Source organism: Pongo abelii, chromosome 20, assembly GCF_028885655.2.
Source record: "Pongo abelii isolate AG06213 chromosome 20, NHGRI_mPonAbe1-v2.0_pri, whole genome shotgun sequence".
NCBI classification, from domain to species: Eukaryota; Metazoa; Chordata; class Mammalia; order Primates; family Hominidae; genus Pongo; species Pongo abelii.
This window is the reverse complement of record NC_072005.2, coordinates 46,185,814-46,207,810: the sequence shown is the minus strand read 5'-3', so window position 1 is coordinate 46,207,810 and position 21,997 is coordinate 46,185,814. Positions and strand designations below refer to the sequence as shown.

General features: G+C 56.0%; 1 protein-coding gene across 1 annotated transcript; it reads left to right on the top strand.

Moving 5' to 3' along the window:
• The first annotated feature begins 2,212 nt into the window (after nt 1-2,212).
• On the top strand, nt 2,213-21,121 carry PRX (periaxin). Its single transcript, XM_024236433.3, has 7 exons — nt 2,213-2,269; nt 7,207-7,250; nt 7,334-7,432; nt 7,559-7,684; nt 11,713-11,869; nt 16,073-16,269; nt 16,919-21,121. Exons 4-7 carry the CDS (start codon nt 7,658-7,660, stop codon nt 20,918-20,920), a joined length of 4,383 nt encoding a protein of 1,460 aa, XP_024092201.3. The 5' UTR covers nt 2,213-2,269; nt 7,207-7,250; nt 7,334-7,432; nt 7,559-7,657; the 3' UTR covers nt 20,921-21,121.
• The last annotated feature ends 876 nt before the right edge of the window (nt 21,122-21,997 follow it).

The following is a 21,997-nucleotide window of genomic DNA, read 5'->3' as shown; positions in this document are numbered from 1 at the left end:
ATTACTATTTTTTTTGAGACAGAGTCTCGCTCTGTCACCCAGGCTGGAGTGCAATGGCGCGATCTTGGCTCACTGTAACCTCTGCCTCCCGGGTTTAAGCAATTCTCCTGCCTCAGCCTCCCGAGTAGCTGGGATCACAGATGCCTGCCACCACGCCTGGCTAATTCAGTTTGACTGCCGATATCACCTCCTGCAGGATCCTTTCCTGAGTTTTCCCCCTCCTCCCTGGGGTGGAGTTAGATCTGTTGATGTCCCCTGTGCCCAGCAAAAGACCTACCACTAAACAGGGCTTGTGAGTGTTTGTTGAATGAATACAGGAAGGAAAGAACGTTTGCGTGAATCAGTGAAGGAGAGAGACTGCAATGAAGTGAGGGTCTCCTCAGGCCCATCAGGAGCCCCGACCATACCATCCCTTCTACCCCTCCCGGGAGGAGGGCTCTGGCTGGCTTCTGGCCACACCCCAACCCTTGGTTGCTGCCAGGCCTGGAAGGCATTTCCCAGAGCTCAGCACATTCCTGCCTTCCTCGGTGGCTGAGAGTGGGCAGGGGGCATTTCAGAGAGAAGGGAGGGAGGCCCCCAGCATTCCGGGATCCTGCCATCCTGGCCTGGTCCCCCATGCCCTCCGAAGTAGGCCCCAACCCTCTGGTGTGAGATGGGGGACAGGTCTGCAGAGGGGCCACCCAGGCTGGTGTGAGGGGCGAGGGTGCCGACGGAGGCCAGGGCTTGGTGTCTGTGCCTGGCTGGACAATGGGGCAGAAGCTGCTGACATGCGCTTTGGGGGTAATCCCCCAGCCTCAGCCCAGCCCAGGCCTGGGGCCTGGGTTCAGAGAGCGACGAGCTTCCGAGGCAGCAGCCGGGTGGGTTCAAGTGGCATGTGGGGGTACCTGTGCTCCCTGTGCCGCCCCCCGGGGTCTGGTGAGTCAGGGCAGGCTGGGGGCTGGACCAGGGTCCAGGGGTTGGGGGTGAGGCCTGGTAGCCTTGGCTTGGGAGTCGGGCAGGTCTGGGTTCAAATCTGAACCCCTGCCAATGACCTGCTATGGTGATATTGGGAGAGTCACTTACCTTCTCTGAGCCTTCTTGTCTGCAAAGTGGAAGGGGCAGAAGAGTGTAGCAGGGTTTTTGTGGTGCAGGAGAACAGGGGTTGGACCTCAGCTCCACCACCTCCTGGCCACATAGCTATAAACTGGGCATAGCTGGACGCGGTGGCTCACGCCTGTAATCCCAGAACTTTGGGAGGCCGAAGTGGGAAGATCACTTGAGCCCAGGAGTTCGAGACCAGCCTGGGCAACATGGTGAAACTTCACCTCTACAAAAAATACAAAAATTAGCTGGGCATGGTGATGCATACCTGTGGTCCCAGCTATTTGAGGGGGCTCAGTCGGGAGGATTGCTTGAGCCCAGGAGGTTGAGGCTGCAGTGAGCCCTGATCACACCACTGCACTCCAGCCGGGGCAACAGAGTGAGAACTTGTCTCAAAAAAAAAGGTGGGGAGCATAAGGAGCCCATTTTATACCCTTGATTCAAAAGCAGGGCTTCAGCACTGAGCATGGTACTTAGTATATGATAGGTGTCCCCCTAAACAGTAACTCCATTAGACAGAGACTGGGGCTCCCCAGTCTTACTAAAAAGGGGCCAAAACCCCCCAGCAAGATGAGCCAGCCACCTAATTTGTGTGAAAAATAATACCAAATACTTATTAGTAACCCTCATTCTGCGCCTGGCATTGTCTTACATGTTCAGTCTCTTTTAACTCGTTTAATCTTCACCACAACCCCATAAGGTAGGTACTCTTACTATCCGCAAAGAGAAGCTGTGACTGGCAGCAGGTCACCCAGCCAGGAAGTGCTCGCGCTGTGATTTGAACCCAAATTGATAGGGAGAGGGAGTGAAAGGAGTTTACAGTAGAGGCGGTTGGCCAGGCCCGGGTCCTGGAGCCAGGAAACAGTGGGGCTGGGGTAGGGTCCTGACTCTCCAAGTCGAGGAGGCCAACGTGCAAATCCTTGAAGCTGAGCTCCTGGCAGAGATCTCGGCCCAGGCAAGAGAGAGGCGGCTGGTGGCTGTCTCGTGGCCCCCACCCCTTGCGGATAGATGTAGCTGGAGGAGGGGGATGTTTGTTTCTCCACCACCCACCCTCTGGTGACGTCACACCCCCGCAGCCAATGGCTGGGGTCTCTCTCTCCTCCCCCCTCCCCATTCCTTTTCCCCCCGAGCCTAGGGCTAGGGCTGACAGACGGGACCAGGAGCTCTCGAGGAGTCTGGAGGCTCAGCGGTAAGAGATCAGCCGGACGGTCCCTTCCCTGGCCAGGCTGAGACACTGTGGGAATGAGGTTCAGGGTCCCGGGAGGTGCTGGGAGGGGGCCTGGGGGCTCAGGAAGCCGTGTGGCGTAGGTGTTAAAGGTACAGACTTTGGAGCCAGTGGTTCAAATCCCCTTTCCTCTCCTTTCTGGCTGTGCAGCCTTGGGCAAGATACTTCATCCTTTGTGCCTCTGTTTCCCCATCTCTAAAATGGGCTGATGTCTGGAGGCCACCTCACAGGGCCGGTGCCAGAGTAAATGAGTTGCTGCTTTTAAAGAGCTAGGGCAGCCAGGCATGGTGGCTCATGCCTATAATCCCAGCACTTTGGGAGGCTGAGGTGGCAGGACTGCTTAAGCCCAGGAGTTCGAGACCAGCCTGGGCCACATAGAGAGGCCCCATCTCTACAAAACAAATTTTTTTTTTTTTAATTAGCTGGGCATGGTGGTGCATGCCTGTGGTCCCAGCTACTCTGGAGGCTGAGATGGGAGATTGGGTTGGGCCCAGGAGGTCTGGGCTGCAGTGAGCCGTGATCACACCTCTGCACTCCAGTCTCAGTGACAGAGGGAGACCCTGTCTCCAAAAAACAAACTAACAAACACCAGAGCTGGGGCAGGATGCCTGGGGTGGGTCCCTGGAGTAGGGTGCTAGGGAGGCAGCATGGATCCTGTTGGTGGGAGGCTGGTGCCTGAGCTGGGTTTTGTCTCTCAACCAAAGCTCCCCTTTGGTAGCAGAGAAAGTGGGGGCCACTGAGTAGCAAAGGTTGGATGTGCAACACTGTGAGAGGCACAGATCCCTCCCTCCATACTCTCCCTGTTGCTGTCAGAGACGAGTTTATATTAATTAAGCATTTACTATATATGAGGGATATTCTAAGCACCTGCTGTTCTCTCACAAATCTTCAAAGCCATTCTTATTGGCTCCATTTTACAGATGGAGAAACTGAGGCCCCAGAGATGCAGGATCTTGCCCAAGTCCTCACACCTGGGAAGTGCTGGAGCAGGGACTAACCGAGGCAGTCAGAGGCCACTGTCTTAACTCCCCCTGACCCCCTAGGTGGCCTTGGATAATGTTTAGAGGTCTGGATGAGTCAGCTCAACCCCTGACCCCCATTGCTATGGGAGATCATGCTGGTGGCTGGGGAAAGCTGAGGCTCTGAGCAGGCAGGGTTCCCAAGTGAAGTTGGTCGCAGTCACCAGGGAAAGAGGGCCAGAAGGGCAATGCCCTCAGCCGATCCCTCAGCAGCCTCCAAATGACAACCCAGCTGGTCTGAAGGGCATGAGTCGCATCTGAAATGGATATTTCAGTTGTACCCACTCCAGGAAGATGTTACAAAGATTGAAGGAGCCAAGACAGGAAGGATCTTAGCACATAGTAGGTGCTCAAGAAATGGGGACCCTGGGGATTCTGAAAGTTCTGGCATGTGCCAGGGTCATGCCACAGTAACCACCCAAGAAATAGGCTACTGGCATCTGGAGTGTCTGCCTGGTCCCAGTAGATCTGCCCCTAACACAAGGCAGGGACCTTCCCCACCCCTCCTTCCCCTGCCTAGTGGGATAAGCAGAGCTGGGAACACAGAGTCCTCTCTGTGGGTTTCCTTCCGAAGCTGCCCCCACCTTACCCCAGGGGCTGGGTACGTGGCTCAGGAAGAGCACAGTTGGGCTAAATATAACCTGGGCTGGGTGCCTGTCCCAGGCAGGGACGAAGAAGGAGGGCACTCTCTCTTGTCCCTGCCCCGCCTGAACTTCCTGTGCCAGGCTCTGGGCATGACCCTCACAGCCACGGGCCTGGGACAGACAGCTTGTGACCCAGGAGACCCCCTCCACTACCACCTATAAGGTTCAGGCTTCTCGTGTCTCCAGCTCAGGACTCTGTGCTGTGTCTCAGTCCTGGGTAAGGGAACTGAGTTCGCTTCCACACCTGGGCTCAAGTCTCGACTCTGTCACTGTGATCACCGGTCTCTTAACTCTCATTGACTCGTCAGTTAAATGGGGTCCCACAAGGTCAAGTATGTAAAGCGCCTGCCTGGCCCGGGCCCGGCACCTGGCCTGGGTGTGTTTCTAGCACCGTTGGCCCCCTCCTGCCCAACCCAGTTCCTGCCCCAGTGCGCAGAGCCAACAATGCAAATTAAGGTGAAGCAGGGGTGAAGGGCAGGCACGGGTCCTAGCTCTGCCCCTCGGTTTCCACTCCTGTGAGCCTCAGTTTCCACCCCTGTAACAGCCACAACATCTAGGGTGATTTTGAGGCCTACGGGTGCTAGCACGGGGCCCAAGTCAGAGGAAATGCCCCAGACATGGCAGACAAGTTCTTAGTGCAGGGACCAGCTAATATTAATACTCAATACCTACTCAGTAACCACTCAATACCCATTAGTTGTTATTATGATTGTCCAGCTAAAGTGCTGGAGCTTTTTTTATTTTTATTTTTATTTTTTTTGAGATGCAGTCTCGCTCTGTCGCACAGGCTAGAGTGCAGTGGTGCATTCTCAGCTCACCGCAACCTCCACTTCCCAGGCTCAATTGATTCTCCTGCCTCAGCCTCCCGAGTAGCTGGGATTACAGGTGCGCGCTGCCACGCCTGGCTACTTTTTGTATTTTTAGTAGAAACGGGGTTTCACCATGTTGGCCAGGCTGGTCTTGAACCCCTGACCTCGTGATCCACCCACCTCAGCCTCCTAAAGTGTTGGGATTACAGGCCTAAGCCACGCACCCAGCCCATGCTGGAGTTTTTAGACAAGTTCAAGTCCTGGCACAGCCTGGAAGGTGCAGGGGGCTCACAGGGGATCCCAGGGAAGGCCACAGAGACCAGGACCCCTAGGAGATGCAGAAAGAAGCCCTCTTACACTGTGGGGGGCGTGGGTGCTGTGGGAGTGTTAAGGGGTCCCCATGTCCTCTCTCCTGGCCAGTGATGGGCTATGAAAGGCCATTGTGTGGCCAGGGTGGGCGGGCAGGGGCGGAATGCAACTGAGCACAGCAGACGGGCCATTGTGTGAGGGAATGTGCCGCGTGAGGCCTGACCTTTCCCTGTGCAATAGGGGTTGGCGGGGTGGCATGCCAGGTGGGGGCTGTGAGGACAAGCCCAGATTCGGGGGTTGGGGGAGACAGTATTCATCTCCATTTCCCCGGATGGGCCTGGCGGGTGGCTGCATGTGAATTTCAGCTTTGCCTCCTTCTGGCTGCACTATGAGGCCTTGAGCAAGTTCTTGTGGCCTCTCAGGAAATGGGGTTTTCCGAGGTGAAGTAGAAGGTGAAGGTCTTAGCACGGGGACCAGCAAATACTAACCACTCAGTACCCATCAGGTATTATTACTACCCAGATAAAGGGCTGGAGCCTTCAGACAAATTCAAGTCCTGGCTCGACCATTTGTGACCTGGGCTAGTGACAGCCCTTCCCCCAGCCTCAGGTGTCTCCTCTGTAATGGGCTCAGTAGTAGCTGATTGCACAAGGCTGTGCTGAGGGCCATGTGCAGTGGAGCATGTGGGGCGCTCGACACAAGGTCAGGGCCATAGGAAGTTCTTAGTAATAATAATGGCCTGACAGGTGCAGTGGCTCATGCCTGTAATCCCAGCACTTTGGGAGGCCGAGGCGGGTGGATCACCTGAGGTCAGGAGTTCGAGACCAGCCTGGCCAACATGGTGAAACCCCATCTCTACTAAAAATACGAAAAGTAGCCAGGCGTGGTGGCGGGCACCTGTAATCCCAGCTACTTGGGAGGCTGAGAGAGGGGAATCACTTGAACTCAGGAGGCAGAGGTTGTAGTAAGCCGAATTCGCACCACTTCATTCCAGCTTGGATAACAGAGCAAGACTCTGTCTCAAAATAATAATAATAATAACAATAATAATAATAATAATAATAGCAAGTATTTATAAAGCACCTGCCAGGTGCCTGGCACTTTACACTTATTAACTCATTTGCTCCTCGGAACAGCCCTGTGAGGTAAAAGCTCTTATTCTCCCCATTTTATAGACAACGTAACTGAAGCACAGAGAGGCGCTGTGATTTGCTCACTGGGAGTACATGGGAGTGGCTATAATTATTTTATAGCGTTGAGAGGCTGAGGCAGGAGGATAGCAGGAGCCCAGGAGTTGGAGATCAGTTTGGGCAACCTAGGGAGACTCCATCTCTACAAATTAATTTAAAAAATTAACCTGGTGTTGCCGGGTGCAGTGGCTCATGCCTGTAATTCCAGCACTTTGGGAGGCCAAGGTGGGCAGATCACTTGCAGTCAGGAGTTCAAGACCAGCCTGGCCAGCATGGTGAAACTCCGTCTCTACTGAAAATACAAGAATTAGCCAGGTATGGTGGTGCGTACCTGTAGTCCCAACTACTCGGGAAGCTGAGGCTGCAGAATCACTTGAACCCAGGAGTTGGAGGCTGCAGTGAGCCAAGATCGCGCCATTGCACTCCAGCCTGGGTGACAGAGCGAAACTCTCTCTCTCTCTCTCTCTCCCCGCCCCCCCCCCGCCAACACACACAAACAAAAACAAACAAAAAAACATAGCCGGGTGTTGTGGCATGCACCTGTGGTCCCAGCTACTCAGGAGGCCAAGGTGGGAGGATCGCCTGAGCCCAGAGACCGAGGCAGCAGTGTGCTGTGATTGCACCACTGCACTCCAGCCTGGGCAATAGAGCTAGACCCTGTCTCAAATAGCAATTATTTTTTAGTGAATTTGGCCCCCTCAGTTGGCCAAGATCTTTGGCACGGGGGCTCTGCTGCCAGACAGGCCTCGGAGTCAGTTTTGGCTTTACCGTGTGTTGTCCAGCTGAGTCATCCTGGGTAAAGGTCTTCTGAGGCTCAGTTTCCCACCTGCACGACGGGGATAGGGTATCAGCAGAACGCAGCAGGGTCAGGCACTCAGGAAGTCATCGGTGGGTGTTAGCCAATAACACTGCTCACATTATTCTTCTTAGAGCCCCGGACCCAGGAGGCCCAAGGAGCTGGAGGTGACCCTCAGGTGAGCACAGGCTGGTGCCACATGCCCCTCCCCACCCCTTCCTCGCCTGCTTGGAACTTCACATCCTGGTCTTTCCCTGGCAGGCAGCAAGAACCCCGCGGAAGGGTGTGAGCCCTGCAGACAGCTGTGCGGCACCTCGGGCTGGGCTCCTGTTAGGAGGAAGTGCCTGCGCCCAGGCAGCGGTGAGAGGACAGCTGGGGTGGGGGCCCTTCTCCCCTTCCAGTACCCACCCTGCTTTCTCCCTGTAAGCATGGCCTCCACCTCTCATCCCCTCCTGGCCTCAAGCTTCCACTGCTGTCCTCCCTCAGGCTCAGAGGCAGCTGCTCCATGCAGAACTGAAGCTGGTTCTGCAGCAGAAAGGGGAGAGGACACAGGAGCCTGGGGTGCAGGTGCCTCCCAGCAACGCCATGGAGGCCAGGAGCCGGAGTGCCGAGGTGAGTGCCCACGTGTCCTGCAAGGCGCACTTGAGGGCAATGGGGAGGCACAGACTAGGGCAGCAAGGAGACACTTTCTGGCCTCTCTGTGCCTCATTCTCTCCATCTGTGAAATGGAAATAATAACAGGGTCTATTTTATGGGTCACTGTGAGGAGAAGAAAATTAACATATGTAATGTCCTTAGTGCAGTGTCTGGCACAGGCTAAGACTCAAAGCAGTGAATTCATTGGCGCATAAAGGAGCTAAATTAATAAGGAGCTGAAGAAAATCCGGCAGAAACCCTTCATCAGAAGAGGCAGTATATGCCAGGTGCAGTGGCGCAGGCCTGGAATTCCAGCACTTTGGGAGGCCGAGGCAGGAGGATCGCTAAAGCCTAGGAGTTTGAGACAAGCCTGGGCAACATAGGGAGACCCTGTCTCTATCGGAAAAAAAAAATTAGCCAGGTTTGGTGGTGCATTCCTGTAGTCCCAGCTACTCAGGAGGCTGAGGTGGGAGAATCACCTGAACCCAGGAGGTTGAGGTTGCAGTGAGATATGATTGAACCACTGCACGCCAGCCTGGGTGAAAGAGCAAGATCCTGTCTCATTAAGTCTCCCGTGTGGAAAGAATAAATAAGAAAAACAAAGTAAAAAAAAAAAAAAAAAGACCCTGTCTAAACACACACACCCACACACAAACAAACAAGGGCATATAATGTAGGAGTTAAGGACATGGGCTTGGACCCATGGCTCAAATCCCAACCCTACCACTTCAGCTGTGTGGCCCTGGGCAGATGATCTCACCTCTTTCAGCCTCAGTTTCCCAGTGAAATGGAGGTAATGGGGCTGGGCGCAGTGGCTCACACCTATAATCCCAGCACTTCGGGAGGCCAAGGTGGGCGGATCACTTGAGGTTAGGAGTTTGGGACCAGCCTGGCCAATACGGTGAAACCCCATCTCTGCTAAAAATACAAAAATTAGCCGGGCATGATGGTGCACGCCTGTAGTCCCAGCTACTCGGGAGGGTGAGGCAGAAGAATCACTTGAACCCAGGAAGCGGAGGTTGCAGTGAGCCGAGATCACACCATTGCACGCCAGCCTGGGGGTCGCAGCGAGACTCTGTCTCAAAAAAAAAAAAAAAAAAAGAAATGGAGGTAATGATCTCCACCTCTGAGAACTCACGCTTGAGCCATTTGCACGGAGTCTGGTGCTGAGGAAGCCTCTTTGAATGGCAGCTGCTGTCACTGTTACTGAGATGGTGGATTGGCATCGACCATGTCTTACTGTATACCAGGCACAGAGCAGGTCTACTGTTACAGGGGCCAAGCTACTACTGGGAGTGAGAGACAGTGGGTAGAGCGCCAGGAGTTCTGTGCCCACAGGATGGCCTATGGGTTCTGGGGTCACAGACCTAAGGTTGAGGCCCAGCCACTTAACTTGCTACAGGGCATTAGGCAAGTCACTTTACCTCTCTGGGTCTTAGTGTCCTCCTCTGTGACTGCCCAAGGCTATGGGGAGAGGATGAAATGAGATCCTGCAGACTGCGTTCGGTGGCTCACACCTGTAATCCCAACACTCTGGGAGGCTGAGGCCAGAGGATCCCTTGAGCCCAGGAGTTGGAGACCAGCCTGGGCAAAACAACAAGACTCTGACTCTTTTTTTTTTTTTTTGAGACGGAGCCTTGGTCTTGTCACCCAGGCTGGAGTGCAGTGGTGCGATCTCAGCTCACTGCAACCTCCGCCTCCCAGGTTCAAGCGATTCTCCTGCCTCAGGCTCCCGAGTAGCTGAGATTACAGGCGCCCACCACCACGCCTGGCTAATTTTAGGACTTTTAGTAGAGATGGGGTTTCGCCATGTTGGCCAGGCTGGTCTTGAACTCCTGACCTCAGGTGATCCTCCCGCCTCGGCCTCCCAAAGTGCTGGGATTATAGGTGTGAGCTACCGCGCCTGGCCTGACTCCGACTCTTAAAAAAAAAAGAGGCTGGGCGCAGTGGCTCATGCCTATCATCTCAGCACTCTGGGAGGCTGAGGCGGGTGGATCATGAAGTCAAGAGATTGAGACCATCCTGGCCAACATGGTGAAACTCCATCTCTACTAAAAATACAGAAATTAGCTGGGCGTGGTGGTACGCACCTGTAATCCCAGCTACTCGGGAGGCTGAGGCAGGAGAATCGCTTGACCCGGGAGGCGGAGGTTGCAGTGAGCCAAGATTGCGCCACTGCACTCCCAGCCTGGGTGACAGAGCGAGACTCCGCCTCAAAAAAAAAAAAAAAAAAAAAAAGAGAGAGGTCCTGCACATAAAAGGCTGAGCCCAGGGCCTGCCGAGCCAAAGGGTGGTACTGGTGGTCGTGCTGTTCCCTACAGCCCCAGCCACAACTCTTCTTACCCAGACTGCCCTGCTCAGCCCCCTAGTCCCTTGGGGCATCTGGCCTAGACCTGCTCTCCCTCCAAGTCCTGGGCTCAATTCCAGTCTGTGCTGGCCCCAGTGCGCTGGCCATGACAGCATCCTCTCAGATCCCTACTGCAACCTCCTTCCAGTATGCCTATGTTACCCTATTTTGCAGCAGGGAAGTGGGTCCAGAGAGGGCAAGATTCTTCCTAAGACACACAGCAGATTGGATTCCTAGACAGGACCCAGGTTTGTCACTGCCTCTTCTGGGAAGCCCTATTGTGAATCCCATAGTGGCTTCTGGGCCAGGTCCAATCTGCATCATTTACAGTAAATACCGGGAATGCCATGTCTGCCAGTCCCATTCATTACCCACGCAGACCCCCTTCACTGGATTCCCTCTCCTGTGGGCGTTTCACAGGCCTTCGGGTCATTGAATTTACAATAGAGCACATTCTCACACACATTCAAGCCTTCAGGGAGGCAAATCCCACTCCCTGTCCCCCGAATCCCAGACGGCTTGAAGGTCCAGCTAGCTCCTTCCTCAGAATCCCATCCTCAACTATTCTCTTGTTCTGCTGTAATTACAGCCCCTCCCCCATAGTTAAATTCAGCTTGTAGAATATGGGTCTCAGGGCCAGATGCAGTGGCTCATGCCTGTAATCCCAGCGCTTTGGGAGGCTGAGACAGGAGGATCTCTTGAGGCCAGGAGTTTGAGAGCAGCCTGGGCAACACAGTGATATACCTGTCTCTTAAAAAAAAAAAATTAAAAATTAGCTGGGCGTGGTGGCGCGTGCCTGTGTTCCCAACTACTTGGGAGACCGGAGCGGAAGGTCTGCTTGAGTTTAGGAGGTGGAGGCTGCAGTGAGCCATGATCACACCACTGCACTCAAGCCTGGGGACAGAGTGAGAGACCCTGTCTCCCCCAACAAAAAAATAATAGGGGTCTCCACCCCAGCTCCAAATAACCCCCCATAAGCTCTGGCCACATTCCTCTCCTATTTTTTGCACCCTTCTATACCCCATTTGGCTCTTCCTCCCAGGCCTGTGCTGTCTTACCCCTCCTACCCGCACCAACCCCCCCGCAGCCCCGCCCTCCCAACATGACCACGCCCCCACGATCCTGGTCCCGCCTCTCAATCACAACTCAAGTTCTCTCCAGCCCACTCGGACGCAGTCCCTCCCCTTACAACCCCGTCTCCTCCCCTAACCCCTTTCGACTGCCGCTCTAGGGCCTCGGAGAGGCCAGCCGGCCCGCGGAGCTGTTTAACTGTTCCGCGGGTCCCAGAAAGCCAGCCGCCCGCGGGCTTGCTTAAAGGCGAGACGCCGGAGTGGGTGTGCCCCGACGTCCTGCGAGTGCAGCGCCGAGGGGCGTGTGCCCTGAAGACCTGCTGAATAGCCGCTTTTGGCCGGGCGCGGTGGCTTACGCCTGTAATCCCAGCGCTTTGGGAGGCCGAGGCGGGAGGATCCCTTGGGCCCAGGAGGAGTTCGAGACCAGCCTGGGCAGTGTGGCAAGACCGTCCCCCAACCCCGTCTCTAAATATATATAAATATATATATGTATATATATGTATATGAGCCACTGTTGAGCGCAATGGCGGGCTCTGGGCGAGGTCCGGCCCTAGAGCCCCAATGCGACACCTTGCCGCCCTCTGCAGGAGCTGAGGCGGGCGGAGTTGGTGGAAATTATCGTGGAGACGGAGGCGCAAACCGGGGTCAGCGGCATCAACGTAGCGGGCGGTGGCAAAGACGGAATCTTCGTTCGGGAGCTGCGCGAGGACTCACCCGCCGCCAGGAGCCTCAGCCTGCAGGAAGGTGGGCGGGCCCGGGGTGTGGGGCGGGGTCGAACTGCGGGGGCGGGGTTAGGAATCTGCCTTGGGTCCAAAGAGAGGCTGAAACTGACCGGGGGATGGGGGCGTGACCGGCCACCAGGAGGCGGGGTTAAGGGCTTGGGGCGGGGCTTTGCTGACTGTTCACAGCGAACTCCGGAGGTTCACTGAGTGCGAATTCCACATCCCCCGTTTACTAGCTTGTGATCTTTCTGTGCCTCAGTTTTCTCATCTCTGAAATGGGACTTATTCTTGTATGGGGTTATTATGTACTGAGGATTTAATGAGTAAGTATGTGAAAATACTTAGCACATAGCTAAGTGGCACATAGTGCTTAACTACGTGAGTGTTAGTAAATGTTGTTGTTGGGGCAGGAGAAAAGGGTGGAGTGAGCCACTTAGAGGGGTTGGGAAGAGGAGCTTTGTAAGTAAAGGATGTTTTAGGAAATGGATGAAGCTGACGTGATTTATTCATGCAACAACTATTTATTAGTGCCTTCTATTTCAGACTTTATTTATTTATTTATTTATTTATTTATTTATTTATTTATTTTGATACGGAGTTTCTCTCTTGTTGCCCAGGCTGGAGTGCAATGGCACGATCTCGGCTCACTGCCACCTCCGCCTCCCTGGTTCAAGCGATTCTCCTGCCTCAGCCTCCTGAGTAGCTGGGATTACAGGTGCCCTCCACCACGCCCGGCTAATTTTTGTATTTTTAGTAGAGACGGGGTTTCACCATGTTGGCCAGGCTGGTCTCGAACTCCCGACCTCAGGTGATCCATCCGCCTCAGTCTCCCAAAGTGCTGGGATTACAGGCATGAGCCACGGTGCCCCACCCTATTTCAGACATTATCTTAGCTGCTTGGGCTACAGCCGTGAACAAAACAGTGAACAACAGTCCCTGCACTTATGGAGCTTACATTCCAGTGCGGAGAGACTTTTTTTTTTTTTTTTTTTTTTTGAGACGGAGTCTCGCTCTGTTGCCCAGGCTGGAATGCAGTGGCGCAGTCTCGGCTCACTGCAAGCTCTGCCTCCCGGGTTCACACCATTCTCCTGCCTCAGCCTCCCTAGTAGCTGGGACTACAGGCGCCCACCACCACGCCCGGCTAATTTTTTGTATTTTTAGTAGAGACGAGGTTTCACCGTGTTAGCCAGGATGGTCTCGATCTCCTGACCTCGTGATCTGCCCGCCTCGGCCTCCCAAAGTGCTGGGATTACAGGCGTGAGCCACAGCGCCCGGCCGGGAGAGACATATTTAAGCAAATTAAGTAAAATACCTAGTAAATTAGAAAGCAATAAGTGCTACAGTTGCCAGGAGGACAATGTGCTACAGCTGCATTTTTATTATTTTATTTATTTATTTATTTTTTTTTGAGATGGAGTCTCGCTCTGTCTCCCAGGCTGGAGTGCAGTGGCACGATCTCGGCTCACTGCAAGCTCCGCCTCCCGGGTTCACGCCATTCTCCTGCCTCAGCCTCCCTAGTAACTGGGACTACAGGCGCCCGCCACTACGCCCGGCTAATTTTTTTTGTATTTTTAATAGAGACGGGGTTTCACCGTGTTAGTCAGGATGGTCTCCATCTTCTGACCTCGTAATCCGCCCTCCTCGGCCTCCCAAAGTGCTGGGATTACAGGCGTGAGCCACCGCGGCCGGCCTACAGCTGCATTTTTAAATGGGGGTGGGCTTGGCTGGGTGCGTAATCCTAGCACTTTGGGAGGCTGAGGTGGGCGGATCACCTGAGGTCAGGAGTTCGAGGCCAGCCTGGCCAACATGGCGAAACTCTGTCTCTACTAAAAATTCAAAAATTAGCCGGGCATGGTGGCAGGCGCCTATAATCCCAGCTACTCAGGAGACTGAGGCAGGAGAATTGCTTAAGGTTGCAGTAAGCCGAGTTCGGGCCACTTCACTCCAGCCTGAGCGAAAGAGCAAAACTCCACCTAAAAAAAAAAAAAAAAAAATGGGGTGGGCTGGAAAGGGTGAAAAGGCTAAAGGAGGTAAGGGAACAAGCTATGAGGCCATCTGGAAGAGGGAACAGACAGCAAAAATGCCCCAAGGTAGGACCATGCCTAGCTTGTGGGAGAAACAGTGAGGAAGCCAGTGTCTACGCAACTGAGTTAGTGAAGAGGAGAGTAAGAGAGAAGGCCAGAGAGGTAAGGGGAGGACATTTTTTAGAGGGCTTTATAAGACTTTGGCTTTTATTCTGTGAGGGCTGTGAGCAGAGGAGAAACATGAATTGACTGTGCTGAACTGCTGCATTAACAGTAGAGTATGGCCAAGCATTGGGTGGCTCACACCTGTAATCCCAGCACTCGGGGAACCCAAGGCGGAAGGATTGCTTAAGCCCAGGAGATTGAAGCTGCAATGAGCCATGATCACACCACTGCATTCCAGCTTGGGCAACAGAGCAAGATTCTGTTTCAAAAACAAGGCCAACAACAACAAACAGTAGAATATATGAAGGCAGGGTTAGGAGCAGGGAGATCAACAAAGTGGCTACTGTGATTATCCAGGTAAGAGATGAGGATGCTCAGGACCAAAGGGTTTTGGAGGTATACATATATTTGGATTCTGGATATATTTTGAAGGAGGAGCTTTGAGGACTGGATATTGGGTATGATGGAAAGAGAGTTGTCCAGGATGGATCTGGGGATTTTTGACCTGAGGATGGAGTTGCTGGTCCCTCAAAAGGAGCACACTGAGGCTAGTACTCATTTGGAGAAGAAAGACCAGGATTGCAATTTGGATCTGTTAAAGGAGAGGTGTGGTGTTGGACACCCAGGTGGAGATATGATGGAGATGTTGGATGTGAGTCTAGGGTGGAGGGGAGAGTGCTGGGCTGGAGAGATATGCTTAGGAATTGTTAGCAGATTTATGATCTTTTAACTCCTCAATCTGGATGAGCTTCCCAAGAATTCCCAAGGGGTGACTTGAGCATGTAGACAGAGAGGAGGTCCAAGTCCTGAGGTCTGGGGTAGTGTGTCTTTAAGAGGCCAGAGAGACTGGGTGTGGTGGCACGGGCCTGCATTCACAGGTACTCAGGAGGCTGAGGCAGGAGTATCGTTTGAGCCTGGAAGTTCAAGGCTGCAGTGATTTGTCATTGCTCCAGTGTACCACAGCCTGGGTGAAGAGTGAGATCTTGTCTTTTTTTTTTTTTTTTTTTTTTTTTTTTGAGATGGAATTTCGCTCTTGTTGCCCAGGCTGGAGTGCAATGGCGTGATCTCAGCTCACCGCAACCTCCGCCTCCTGGGTTCAAGTGATTCTCCTGCCTCGGCCTCCCTAGTAGCTGGGATTACAGACATGTGCCACCATGCCTGGCCAATTTTGTATTTTTAGTAGAGACGGGGTTTCTCCATATTGGTCAGGCTGGTCTCAAACTCCCGACCTCAGGTGATCCACCCGCCTTGGCCTCCCAAAGTGCTGGGATTACAGGCATAAGCCACTGCACCTGGCGAGATCTCGTCTTTAAAAAAAAAAAAAAAAGGCCTGGGCACGGTGAGAGGAGCAGTTCAGATGTGTGTGTGGGAAAGCAGGGTCAGAGGTGTGATTGGAGAACTGGTAACAATGCCACTGGAGAACTCAATACCTTTTGCCTATTAAGGTGAACAGATCAATAGGGCAGGAGCTCCCGGGGAGTGAGGCCATGACAACCTTTCTTATGCGAGAAATAATAATATGTTTGTATGCTGATGGGAATAATGTAGACGAGAAGGACAATTAATGATGTGGGAAGAGGAGAGAATTGCGGGAGGATGTCCCTGAGAAGGCGGTGGAGGGATTGCCCTGAGCTAGGAGTGGGGTTAGTTCATCCCCAGGAACAGGAAGGCGAGTGGAGTAAGTCGCCGCAGGAGAAAGGGGGTGAACAGACAGTGTGGGAGCTTCTGGAAATTCCCTTCTGATTCTGTTCCCTCCATAAAAGAAGCAAAGTCAGCATCTGAAACATAAGGATGGGTAGGGGAGCGACAAGGTGCGGGCGTGACCTGAGTGGGCGCGGCTTTGTTCATTGCAGAGGGCGGGGATAAGGTCATGGGGCGGGGACTAGCGTAACTGCGACTCAATCCTGCGCTGGGGATTGGAGAGACTAAAATTTGGGGCGGGTCCTCACCGCGGGGGCTCCGTGCAAGTGGGCAGAACTAGGCCCGGGCGGAGCCGGGAGATGCCCACGTGCTGCGCACCTCCACCTCGCCCGCAGGGGACCAGCTGCTGAGTGCCCGAGTGTTCTTCGAGAACTTCAAGTACGAGGACGCACTACGCCTGCTGCAATGCGCCGAGCCTTACAAAGTCTCCTTCTGCCTGAAGCGCACTGTGCCCACCGGGGACCTGGCGCTGCGGCCCGGGACCGTGTCTGGCTACGAGATCAAGGGCCCGCGGGCCAAGGTGGCCAAGCTGGTACGCGTGCTTAGCCCGGCCCCGGCCCTGGACTGCCCCAGCGATCTGGTCTCTGCGCCGTGAGCCCCATTCCCCGCCATCGTGGGCCAGCCTTGCCCTCTGTCTTGTCACTAACCCAAGCTAATTCCACCCTCTGCCCCTTCCTCTCTGCCCCAAACTCTTCCCCGGGAAGGGGGACAGACCCACCCCAGCCCAGGGCCCTCACCCACTTCGGAGAGGCCTCCCCACCATCGGATCCAGGCTTGCTAGAGGTCCTGAACCAGGCTACTTCGAACCAGGGAAGCCAGATTCCAGCCTGAGTGCCGGCCCAATTACTGCTGAGTGGCCCTGGACAAAGTTATTTCCCTCCCTGGGCCTCAGTTTCCCCATCTCTAGAATGAGGATGTTGGGGAAAATCCCGGATCAGGATCTAGAAGTCTTGGGTCCCAGTCCCTACACTCCTGTTGACTCGTTTGGAGATTCTAGATGGCTGCCTGCTTTCCTGGGCCCTCATGGTGAAATGACAGGCAAGAAGTGGGGGTGATGTTTGGGGAACAAGATACTTGACCCAGCGCATCCCCAGCCTGGTCCAATACCAGGTGGGGCTCTTCCTGTCCACTCCTAGCCTCCCACTGTCCCACCGCCTCCTGCCTCTCTCCTCTCTCCCCAGAACATCCAGAGTCTGTCCCCTGTGAAGAAGAAGAAGATGGTGCCTGGGGCTCTGGGGGTCCCCGCTGACCTGGCCCCTGTTGATGTCGAGTTCTCCTTTCCCAAGTTCTCCCGCCTGCGTCGGGGCCTCAAAGCCGAGGCTGTCAAGGGTCCTGTCCCGGCCGCCCCTGCCCGCCGGCGCCTCCAGCTGCCTCGGCTGCGTGTACGAGAAGTGGCCGAAGAGGCTCAGGCAGCCCGGCTGGCCGCCGCCGCTCCTCCCCCAAGGAAGGCCAAGGTGGAGGCTGAGGTGGCCGCAGGAGCTCGTTTCACAGCCCCTCAGGTGGAGCTGGTTGGGCCCCGGCTGCCAGGGGCCGAGGTGGGTGTCCCCCAGGTCTCAGCTCCCAAGGCTGCCCCCTCAGCAGAGGCAGCTGGTGGCTTTGCCCTCCACCTGCCAACCCTTGGGCTCAGAGCCCCGGCTCCTCCTGCTGTGGAGGCCCCAGCCGTGGGGATCCAGGTACCCCAGGTGGAGCTGCCTGCCTTGCCCTCACTGCCCACTCTGCCCACACTTCCCTGCCTAGAGACCCGGGAAGGGGCTGTGTCGGTAGTGGTGCCCACCCTGGATGTGGCAGCACCGACTGTGGGGGTGGACCTGGCCTTGCCAGGTGCGGAGGTGGAGGCCCGAGGAGAGGCACCTGAGGTGGCCCTGAAGATGCCCCGCCTTAGTTTTCCCCGATTTGGGGCTCGAGCAAAGGAAGTTGCTGAGGCCAAGGTAGCCAAGGTCAGCCCTGAGGCCAGGGTGAAAGGTCCCAGACTTCGAATGCCCACTTTTGGGCTTTCCCTCTTGGAGCCCCGGCCCGCTGCTCCTGAAGTTGTAGAGAGCAAGCTGAAGCTACCCATCATCAAGATGCCCTCCCTTGGCATTGGAGTGTCAGGGCCCGAGGTCAAGGTGCCCAAAGGACCTGAAGTGAAGCTCCCCAAGGCTCCTGAGGTCAAGCTTCCAAAAGTGCCCGAGGCAGCCCTTCCAGAGGTTCGACTCCCAGAGGTGGAGCTCCCCAAGGTGTCAGAGATGAAACTCCCAAAGGTGCCAGAGATGGCTGTGCCGGAGGTGCGGCTTCCAGAGGTACAGCTGCCCAAAGTGTCAGAGATGAAACTCCCAAAGGTGCCAGAGATGGCTGTGCCGGAGGTGCGGCTTCCAGAGGTACAGCTGCCCAAAGTGTCAGAGATGAAACTCCCAAAGGTGCCAGAGATAGTTGTGCCGGAGGTGCGGCTTCCAGAGGTACAGCTGCCCAAAGTGTCAGAGATGAAACTCCCAGAGGTGTCAGAGGTGGCTGTGCCAGAGGTGCGGCTTCCAGAGGTGCAGCTGCCGAAAGTGCCAGAGATGAAAGTCCCTGAGATGAAGCTTCCAAAGGTGCCTGAGATGAAACTTCCTGAGATGAAACTCCCTGAAGTGCAGCTCCCGAAGGTGCCCGAGATGGCTGTGCCCGATGTGCACCTCCCGGAAGTGCAGCTTCCGAAAGTCCCAGAGATGAAGCTCCCTGAGATGAAACTCCCTGAGGTGAAACTCCCGAAGGTGCCCGAGATGGCCGTGCCCGATGTGCACCTCCCGGAAGTGCAGCTCCCGAAAGTCCCAGAGATGAAACTCCCTAAAATGCCTGAGATGGCTGTGCCAGAGGTTCGACTCCCCGAGGTGCAGCTGCCAAAAGTCTCAGAGATGAAACTCCCCAAGGTGCCTGAAATGGCCGTGCCCGATGTACACCTCCCAGAGGTGCAGCTGCCCAAAGTCTCCGAAATGAAAGTCCCTGACGTGAAGCTCCCAGAGATAAAACTCCCCAAGGTGCCTGAGATGGCTGTGCCCGATGTGCACCTCCCTGAGGTGCAGCTGCCAAAAGTGTCAGAGATTCGGCTGCCGGAAATGCAAGTGCCGAAGGTTCCCGACGTGCATCTTCCGAAGGCACCAGAGGTGAAGCTGCCCAGGGCTCCAGAGGTGCAGCTAAAGGCCGCCAAGGCAGAACAGGCAGAAGGGATGGAATTTGGCTTCAAGATGCCCAAGATGACCATGCCCAAGCTAGGGAGGGCAGAGTCCCCATCACGTGGCAAGCCAGGCGAGGCGGGTGCTGAGGTCTCAGGGAAGCTGGTAACACTTCCCTGTCTGCAGCCAGAGGTGGATGGTGAGGCTCATGTGGGTGTCCCCTCTCTCACTTTGCCCTCAGTGGAGCTAGACCTGCCAGGAGCACTTGGCCTGCAGGGGCAGGTCCCAGCCGCTAAAATGGGCAAGGTAGAGCGGGCGGAGGGCCCCGAGGTGGCAGCAGGGGTCAGGGAAGTGGGCTTCCGAGTGCCCTCTGTTGAAATTGTCACTCCACAGCTACCCGCCGTGGAAACTGAGGAAGGGCGGCTGGAGATGATGGAGACGAAAGTCAAGCCCTCTTCCAAGTTCTCCTTACCTAAGTTTGGACTCTCGGGGCCAAAGGTGGCTAAGGCGGAGGCTGAGGGGGCTGGGCGAGCTACCAAGCTGAAGGTATCCAAATTTGCCATCTCACTCCCCAAGGCTCGGGTGGGGGCTGAGGCTGAGGCCAAAGGGGCCGGGGAGGCAGGCCTGCTGCCTGCCCTCGATCTGTCCATCCCACAGCTCAGCCTGGATGCCCACCTGCCCTCAGGCAAGGTAGAGGTGGCAGGGGCCGACCTCAAGTTCAAGGGGCCCAGGTTTGCTCTGCCCAAGTTTGGGGCCAGAGGCCGGGACACTGAGGCAGCAGAACTAGTGCCAGGGGTGACTGAGTTGGAGGGCAAGAGCTGGGGCTGGGATGGGCGGGTGAAGATGCCCAAGCTGAAGATGCCCTCCTTTGGGCTGGCTCGAGGGAAGGAAGCAGAAGTTCAAGGTGAGCGTGCCAGCCTGGGGGAAAAGGCTGAGTCCACTGCTGTGCAGCTTAAGATCCCCGAGGTGGAGCTGGTCACGCTGGGCACCCAGGAGGAAGGGAGGGCAGAGGGGGCTGTGGCCGTCAGTGGAATGCAGCTGTCAGGCCTGAAGGTGTCCACAGCCAGGCAGGTGGTCACTGAGGGCCATGAAGCGGGGCTGAGGATGCCTCCGCTGGGCATCTCCCTGCCGCAAGTGGAGCTGACCGGCTTTGGGGAGGCAGGTACCCCAGGGCAGCAGGCTGAGAGTACAGTCCCTTCAGCAGAGGGCACAGCAGGCTACAGGGTTCAGGTGCCCCAGGTGACCCTGTCTCTGCCTGGAGCCCAGGTTGCAGGTGGGGAGCTGCTGGTGGGTGAGGGTGTCTTCAAGATGCCCACCGTGACAGTGCCCCAGCTTGAGCTGGACGTGGGGCTAAGCCGAGAGGCACAGATGGGCGAGGCGGCCACAGGCGAGGGTGGGCTGAGGCTGAAGTTGCCCACACTGGGGGCCGGAGCTAGGGTGGGGGCCGAGGGTGCTGAGGAGCAGCCCCCAGGGGCCGAGCGTACCTTCCGCCTCTCACTGCCCGACGTGGAGCTCTCGCCACCCGGGGGCAACCATGCCGAGTACCAGGTGGCAGAGGGGGAGGGAGAGGCCGGACACAAGCTCAAGGTACGGCTGCCCCGGTTTGGCCTGGCACGGGCCAAGGAGGGGGCCGAGGAGGGTGAGAAGGCCAAGAGCCCCAAACTCAGGCTGCCCCGAGTAGGCTTCAGCCAAAGTGAGATGGTCACTGGGGAAGGCTCCCCCGGCCCCGAGGAGGAGGAGGAGGAGGAAGAGGGCAGTGGGGAAGGGGCCTCGGGTCGCCGGGGCCGGGGCCGGGTCCGCTTGCCACGTGTAGGCCTGGTGGCCCCTTCTAAAGCCTCTCGGGGGCAGGAGGGCGATGCAGCCCCCAAGTCCCCCGTCAGAGAGAAGTCACCCAAGTTCCGCTTCCCCAGGGTGTCCCTAAGCCCCAAGGCCCGGAGTGGGAGTGGGGACCAGGAACAGGGTGGATTCCGGGTGCGGCTGCCCAGTGTGGGGTTTTCAGAGACAGGGGCTCCAGGCCCGGCCAGGATGGAGGGGGCTCAGGCTGCGGCTGTCTGAAGCCCCTGGTCAGATGGGGATCCCGTCTTGCCTTCTTTCTCTACCCCCTCGCTGTCGTGTGTGTGATAACTAGCACTAACCCTAAGAGGGCCGGGAGGTGGGTGACTGACCAGGGCTGGCGGGGAGGCCTGCCCCTGTCTCTCTGGCAGGAGTGCCTGTACCCCACCAAGCCATGTGAATAAAATAATCTGGAAGTAGCCATGCATTTGTCTCCCCTGTGTGCATAGGGGACAGGGAGGGGCAGGAGTGGGTATAGGGGAGATGCAGAGAAGGCAGTCTCCAAAGAGGAGGTTCTAGGGGTCGCCTGAGCCTGTCCTGAGGGGAACCTCTGGTGTGAGGGGAGAAACAGGTCATACCTGGTCTGAGAAGAGTCAGGGTGGGTTGGGTGCAGTGGCTCATGCCTGTAAGCCCAGCGCTTGGGAGGCCAAAGCAGGAGGATTGCTTGAGCCCGGGAGTTTAAGACCAGCCTAGGAAACACAGGGAAACCTCATCTCTACAAAAAATACAAAAAATATCCAGGCATGGTGGCCCGTGCCTGTGATCCCAGCTATTTGGGAGGCTGAGGTGGGAGGATCACTTGAGCCCAGGAGGTCGAGGCTGCAGTTGAGCCATGATGGCGCCCCTGCACTCCAGCCTGGGCAACAGAGCCAGACTCTGTTTCAACAAAAACAACAACAAAGAGTCAGGATGGCCTTGGGGCAGGCTATGGTGGGAGGGGAGACGTCCCTAGCCCTTGAGAATTCCCAGGGGTTGTTAAAGAGGACTCTGGGATGTTCCCTGGCAGAGCACAGCTTCGGGACCCCTCTGCCAGGAAGCCTGCCTGTCCTGGGGGACCCACTCCTACCAGAGTGGTTGCTCCCCACCTGCCCTCTGCCGGCAAGGGCACTTCTGCACATCCTAGCCTTCTCTTTCCTGTCTGGCTGGTTTGACTGCCCTGTCTACTCTGGCCCCACCCAGGAAGGCCACTCCTGGTCCCCTCAAAGCCTCTACCTCAAAAACACAGCCGCCTCTTGGAACTAGGTCCCAGGGTCCTCAGCACCTGTCAGCGCTGGTCTCAGCTCCCAGGGGCCATGGGCC